The 7,782-nt window shown below is 39.1% G+C and overlaps 1 protein-coding gene across 2 annotated transcripts in view; it reads left to right on the top strand.

The window, feature by feature from the left end:
* march1 (membrane-associated ring finger (C3HC4) 1) overlaps positions 1-7,782 on the top strand; it is a 56,618-nt gene that overhangs the window by 35,517 nt on the left and 13,319 nt on the right. Inside the window, exon 2 of one of the 2 annotated variants that reach the window (XM_031277010.2) lies at positions 1,201-1,606. The exons of the other annotated variant lie outside the window; for it this stretch is intronic. Coding sequence (XP_031132870.1) covers positions 1,520-1,606 — 87 coding nt within the window. The 5' untranslated portion in view covers positions 1,201-1,519. The remainder of the gene's footprint in view (positions 1-1,200; positions 1,607-7,782) is intronic. 2 annotated transcript variants of the gene reach the window in all.

Below are 7,782 nucleotides of genomic sequence, written 5' to 3'. Positions count from 1 at the left end.
TCTCTCTCATTTGTGGTTGTTGAAAACAAGGCTGCTGCTGCTTTTTTATGATGCAATACAGTGTGACTTTATTGTCCACTGTGATAGAGATTCTTCAACAGTTGGCTTGAGCTTTCAAATTTGAGCTTTTCAAACAAATATGTCGATTGACGCCATTTTTGTGGCAAATTTTCTTTCTACATTGTTCATGCTCTTGCACAAGAAGGTGACCTTTCCCTTCATAATCCCGCCTACAAAACTCTTATTGGCTCAGCTGCTTTTCCGGTAAACTGCCGTTAATGCACCTAATAACACTTGACCTATTTGAATCACTGAAAAAAAATCTTGGAGCCATGGATGAAATGTATTTGTAAAGCCAATTTCATTCTAACAGTATAGAATAATAATACTAATAATAAAAAGTGAAGGGAAGAAAACTACACAATCTGGTTTAAAATTCCAGTTGCAGCGGTAATAAATTTGATTTGTAATTTATTCAAATCATCTTGATTATGCATCTTGGAAGCCCCTTGAATATTGTAACTTAAAAAAAGAAAAAAGTACTGTGAAGTGGTCATTGCCCTGTGCACATCTAAGGAGAAATTTACCACTTGAGTTTGTTTGCCTCTTCATCTCAGTCAGCGGCTGCACTTTCGTTATCACCTCAAGTCACCCATTTTCCAGTTATATCAATCATAATCCTCATGACCTAAGACTATTTCAAATAGGATTACACACTCACCACCACAAACACACACACCTACACACATTCTGTGAAGACACTGATATGGTTGTATAGGTTTTTCACCTCATGGCCGGTCAGACGACTGATGTGTCTTTATTCCTTTAACCTGACAGAAGAAATAAGGCGGCTAAACATCTATCAACACATTGTTTCTCAGCAGGGACTGTCTGAACAATCAGGCTATTGGCTGTGTGTGTGTGTGTGTGTGTGTGTGTGTGTGTGTGTGGCTGCTGCTCATGTGCACAACTTGCATAAGCTTATTAGCAGCACCACTGGTCAGAGGAGGAGATTGAGGTTAGTCTAAGCCCTAATCCTTGTGGAATGAATGCTTATTACCCAGCAAGCACGACAAAATCCTGGCTCCGCCCCTCCGAGACACACACACACGCACGCACGTCACTACAACACACGTTTGCCTTGTCTCCTTGTGTACTGCTCGGCTCCATCTCAACTCTTCCTCTCTACGTCTCTCGCAGCATGAGAGAACAGGAGGAGGAGGAGGAAGTGGTGCGCACTGTTGAGTAGTTTCCCAGTTGTCATGACGACTTCACACCCAACCATTTCCAGAGCTGTCTTCCTGTTGCCACGGTGACCTGATCCCATCTCCGTTTCTCTTGGTGATCTGGATTGGGCTGATAAAGGAAAGCGATCCCGGAGAGCTGTCCCTTTTCCCTAAAAGCGGCTCGTGGATGGAACAGCGGATCACGCGCAGGGACGCGGATCAGAGGACAGGAAGGCGCGGCGTGCTGGGAAAGCTGTGGGAGTAATACCAGAGTGTTGCCTAGAAACAGCAGCATGCCAATACAACAGATAAGTGTGGTTCCGGCCAGGGAGACAGCCAGCAACGGCAAGAGCACTGCTCGCTCCAAAGACAAGACCGAGGTGAGTTACTGACCTCTTAACTCTGTTTTCGTGCTTCTGAGGTGCCAGAAAAAGCTCTGTAGGTTTATGTTTTTTTCCAGTTAAAGCTTAACATTTCAGCTTTGTGTTGTCAGAAGGTAGAAATCATTTGATTAGTCCTTAAGTGATGATTTAAATGATTGTAGAAGAGGTTGCATATGTGCGTGCGAGGGTGCAAGCGTGCGTGTGTGTGTGTGTGTGTGTGTGTGTGTGTGTGTGCGTGCGTGCGTGTGTGAATGCGCGTGTGTCAGCCTCCATTATCAGCTGACAGTATTTTCAACTCACTCAGTCGCTCGCATACAGTACATGTACAGTATGCACTCAGCAGCCTTTTATCACTGTTCCCCCACTTGAGAGCCTGACATCACGTCACATCATAGAACATCCCATCACCTCGCATCACCTCATGTTACATCACATGAAAATAATATTTCCTTTATTTGACAAGTACATTTTTTTTTTTTAAGATTTTTTGGGGGGCATTTTAGGCCTTTATTTGTATAGGACAAATGCTTAGACTTGAAAGGGGAGAGAGAGGGGGGAATGACATGCAGCAAAGGGCCGCAGGTTGGAGTTGAACCCGCGGCCACTGTATTGAGGAGTAAACCTCTACACATGGGCACCCGCTCTACCAGGTGAGCTAACCAGGCGCCCACAAGTACATTTTTACATATACAAGGAATGTATCCTCTGCATTTAAACAATCCTAACTAATTAGAGCAGTGGTACCTTCGCCGAGGGGTACTGGCAGGAGCCCCTGGAGGAAACCCACACAAACACGGGGGGAACGTGCAAACTCCACACAGAAAGGCCCTGCCCTAAACGGGAATCCAACCCAGTACTCAGCAGTGCCTACTTGCTGTGACCACTGAGCCACCGTGCCGCCATTCATGAGGCTATGAAGTGGCTTTGTCTGACAGAATTAGGGACTTAAAGCAGAAAGGAGAACAAGGTCATCCTCGCCATGCATGAACTAAAGAGTTGAGTTCTAATGAAAACTATAGTTTACAAACTCATGCGTCAGATGGTTGCTGTCAAGTTAAATTGTGTATATTCGGTCTCTTGATTCCAGACACAAACAAGAATATGTTGTCGTTGCATGCACTTATTAATAATGTAAACAGGAAGTTAAAAAGTAGCTGACATCTTTTTGGGAGTAACTGTTAGTACAAAATGGTTTCACTTCCTCATATGAAGTCTGTCGTCATATTTTATTTTTGAAAATAGGCTGTCTCTCTCTTCCATTGGTGGCCTCTTTGTGAGAGCCAAGTGAGAGTTGCTGCCCGTTCTTCGAAGGCAGACGATTAAATTAGCAAAACAAGAGGACAAAAATCTCCCCCAAAAACAACAGGCGATGTATTCAGCCAATCGCCCCACCCTAGCGAGGCATACAAATGTTGATTGAGCTTCGAACTATTCGGTACAGCCCTATTTAGCATAATATCCTATGGTCATTCATTCATTGTACAGTGTGTACAGTGGTCACAAGGTCTGCATCTAAAAAGTCTTGACTGTTGGATTACTCGCTTTTTTAAATGACGTTTTGTTATTTGTTACATTAGGTAACGTCTCTATTGTCAGGGATCTAAATAAGGGAAAAATGACCATCCAACCCTACAAAATAAAAATAAAGTCAATTAAGACACATACATGGGTTTTTTACTTGGCAAAACTATCTAAATTAAGTTAAAGCGATAAACATGGAGCAAAACGAGAAGTGCTGGTTCTAGATCCTTTACAATTTACTATTTACTAAGTTGTTCTGTACAAAAGTTGTGTATAAGCTTTTTTTCCACCAAACTTCATCCTAATTTGGAGGAACTGACTTCACGAGAGCACAGGTCGTATGTACATAGGTAAGGAGGAACTAGCCCAAGAAAAGATTTATATAGAAAAGTCAATAAGTGGGTACACCTGCTTACATACAGTGAAGGCCACTCAGTATTAATGTATACAAAATTTATAATTTTTACGGCCAGCTGCCTGTGGTCAGAGTGAAGAGTGAACTAGAACACAGACATGGAAACGTCTTTTGTAGCAGGACTGTTATAATAAATAAATAACCCCATAAAATATACTTCTTTAGATTTGTATGTGAAGAATACTAATAATACTCTTTTTTATCAATGCCACTAGCTCTGCACTTCTTGCCCTTTCTGCAGTGTAAATCACCTCCATGGTAGACTGTAGTCAGTCCAGCATGAGCTTATTGAATAATGCAGGTCTTTGCTTTGAATAACTTTTTTTCTAATCCTATTTTTACATGTTTAAAATGTGACAAAGCTGAAAGTAAAAAAAAAAAAAAAAAAGTACTTTAATTTTAAAGACCATCTTCTTATTTTAGGTATAAAAGCAATAGATATAGGAACAATACACCCAGCAACACAAGTTGAAAACATAGAAAATGCAGTTGTTATTTCACTGGACCAGTAAAATGTGGTTTTCCATGTTTTAGCCCATAAACTACAAATCCTTGATACTTAAATCATTTAAGAAATGTTGAAATATTTGTCCTACTGTTCTAGGCATCCATTCCATTTGTATCCATAATATGAAAAAAATCAATTAGCACATTTTTGAAACTTTTCTGTACTCCATCCCACTAAACATCAAGTGTGCAAAAACTAAACTTTCCTTAAAGTGTTCTTGTTACACTGTCTGTTAGTTCATTTTCATACTGTACAGAAACAGGAAAAAACCCATGGCTGTCCTAGACCTGGAGAACAAATACATTACATACACACAAGAAACAAAAAAACTAGTGCTGTCAAACGATTAAAATATTTAATCGCATTAATTAGTTAACTCGCAATTAATCGCACATTTTTATCTATTCTAAATGTCCCTTGATTTCTTTTTGTCCCATTATTTTTTTTCTCATTTTAATGCTCTTATCAACATGGAAAAGTGGATCGGCTTGCTTTGTGCAAATGTGCTTCTGTCTGAAGTCATCCATTGTTGCCTGCCTTTGACGAGGGGGCGGAGAATTCGCATCAGCTGTGTGCTTGGCCATCAAGTGATATTTCAGACTGGATGTGCTGCGATGATAGCTCAGTTCACAACGACAAAACACACAGATCACTTTGGTCTTGTCAATGGAACCATTTGGCAACTTTTTAAGAGTAAACTTTCCATTCAGAATCTTATTGGCATCCATTTCGGCGTCTCACGCTCACCATCCACTCAAAACGTAACGTTAGCCTACTACTCCTTGGCCAGCTCGCAAGCCCAAACAAGTGTGTATGGCGTGCCTGTTGTTTTGTTTTACATTTACATTATTTATATGCAAAGAGCTAACTTCCTTTAAACAAACATTCCACTTGAACTACAACTCAAAGCTGTAAAGGTTCTACTGAATATATTAAATATATCTGTAAACAAACATCTACAGACTCACAAATCCACTGCAAGTGTACATTTCAATATTGTTAATACTATGGCTTTTCCCCTTAAAGGCTTCTTACTATAAGTGATTTTAGAAAGTCAACAAAAAAAAATAGAAATAAAGGAGAAAGTATTTCTGTTTATTAGGTATGAGGCAAAGAGATGGGAAATCTTAAGTGAGATTATGATACAGATGCAACTACTGTACAGATGCTACAGACCCATACACACACAGTAGTACTGCTTATCAGACTTTAATGTCATCCAGAGAAGATAGCGAGACTGGATAGCAACGCATGGATAGCGAGTTCAACTGTTGTTTCGCTCAGTTCAAATGTGCCGGTTAAAGGAATACTCTGACTTTTGAAAAACACTGTTGCTAGCTTTCTTACCAGGAGTTAGATTGATAGCAGTTTAACATCTTTGTGTTCTGAAAACTGGTCCAATGTATTCAGCTTAGCTTTGCGCAAAGACTGGAAGCAGGCGAATATGGTTAGCTTAGCTCCGTCAAACGTGCCTTCCACCTACAACTTAAACATTGTCATATTAACACGTTGTTTTAGAAGCCTTCATGTGAAACACATCTACTGAACGCATCTAGAGCTTTACATGAGCACATGAATGCACCACATGGCTGAGAGTATTAAAATGATGAAGTGGCACAAACTCTGCAAATTCAGACTAATGAAAAATGTACACCTGAAGAGCACACATGCACAGTTGTTTTTTTTTAAACCACATAATGGAGTATTGTTACGTGAATTATGGAATTATTGGCAGATAATCTGTTTTGTGACTCATAATAAATGTCTTGTTAAACTACCAAACATTACAAGCATGTGCCCATAGACTACATGTGTCCATGTAGTCTACCACCCCTGAGGACACTGCGTTTGCTTTGACTCCATGCAGGACTACTGATTTAAACCTGGCTATCAGCAAATCCCTTGATCAGCTTAGAGGATGCAGTCTTCTACTTGTCAGTGTCTCTTATTTATTTCACTGATTTTCACAGAGTGTACCCACATCAGGGTCAGTGTGTGGGTTGGTACAGGCAAGCTCTGTGTTGCTTTTTATATGTCAAGCAAAAAAAATGTATAAAGAAGCCACCCACATGAGACGTTACAAACATGAACTTTGAACTATATAAATATCCTGTAAGATACATTAAACCTATAACTTTCATACTGCTACACCTATAGGCATTATACTGTATATAATATAAATACCAAACATTTACAAACAGACCTCTTACATGTATTGCATGACAGCAGGCATGTATTAAATACTATTTAAAAATAGATTTAACCTAGCACTGTTTTTCTTAAAAATGACTGAGCTTGTTTGTTAGCATTAAGGCCATCAGAGCTGTTGAGTATTTTATGTATTTTATAGTTATTATACTCAACAAATGTCATCAAAAGATCAAAACAATATATTGATGAATTACATTTATTACCTGCGTAGCCAAAGTCATATCTTATTCCTCTGTGTCCATTGCGTCCAAAGTGAGGATGACATTTTCCCTCGCTATGATGAACATGAGCACTGTTTGGGTCTTTTCCTGGGATTTAATGGGAATGTATTGGAACATTTTCAGAATAACAACTGTTATCTTTTAAATCTAAATTTCCTCCTGTGAATATACTATCAAAACACATCTCTTTTACTTTCACTCAATTTAGTAAAATTATTTTTTTACTGCCCACACACCAGTTGACAGTTGGCTGTGTGTGTGTGTGTGTGTGTGTGTGTGTGTGTGTGTGTGTGTGTGTGTGTGTGTGTGTGTGTGTGCGTGCGTGCGTGCGTGCCCTAACCACCGCAAATGACATAGTCCCACCAACATCATTTCCAGTGTTCTTGTTTAGTAAATAGGCCACCTGTTCGTGTGTGTGTCTTTGTGTGTACTGTGTATATATATATATATATATATATATATATATATTTCATATTTGTGTGTGTGTGTGTGTGTGTGTGTGTGTGTGTGCATGCGAGCGTGCGTGTGTGCGTGCGTGTCAGGGACTAATTTCCAGACATAGCTCATACAGAATTCTGCATCTTTCCACAGTAAAGACAGCTGAGGCTGGAGATGTGTTTTCCAGTAACATTATCAGTGTGGCCAATGAAAGCCAACTTAAAGTAGTGATTTGGAAAAGTTGATTTGAGTAGGACAGGAAAAGTAGGAGTGTTTCATCTCAGATTTCTTGTTGTTACAGGTAGTTTCTAACTATAGCTTTGCCAACAAAGTAAATGTTAAGACAACATTCTATGTTTAGACGCCTGCCAAGAGATTCTTATGTTTTTGGGCCAAAAACTGAGTAGAAATGCTGTCCACTCCTCATTCACTGTACATGGACCAAACCCATGCAGTAACCATATTGTCCCATTAATTTAATGTTTTAAAACAACCAGTATTTAACTCTTGAAAACAGAGACACAGCTGATCTAGCTATCTATATATATATATATATATATTTTTTTTTTTTTTTTATTTATTTATTTTTCTACTAAGAGAAGCTGTTTACACCGAAGTAACTATCCCTTTAAAATCTCTCTGTAACCAATGTTGGCAAATTGGGATTTTTATGATTTCTGCATCAATGTGACTTTGATTTGTCAGGTATTAACTCTGCTAAAATTACCCAAAACAAGACATTTCTGTTGGGTTATTTTATCCATGAATAATTTCTCAATTACTTTTCTAGAAAATGTAATATATATCATCCATTCATCTTCGTCCGCTTATCCGGTATTGGGTCGTGGGGGTAGCAGCT

The sequence above is a fragment of the Sander lucioperca genome, chromosome 4, assembly GCF_008315115.2.
Source record: "Sander lucioperca isolate FBNREF2018 chromosome 4, SLUC_FBN_1.2, whole genome shotgun sequence".
Classification (NCBI taxonomy): Eukaryota; Metazoa; Chordata; class Actinopteri; order Perciformes; family Percidae; genus Sander; species Sander lucioperca.
This window is presented reverse-complemented; position numbering and strand designations above follow the sequence as displayed.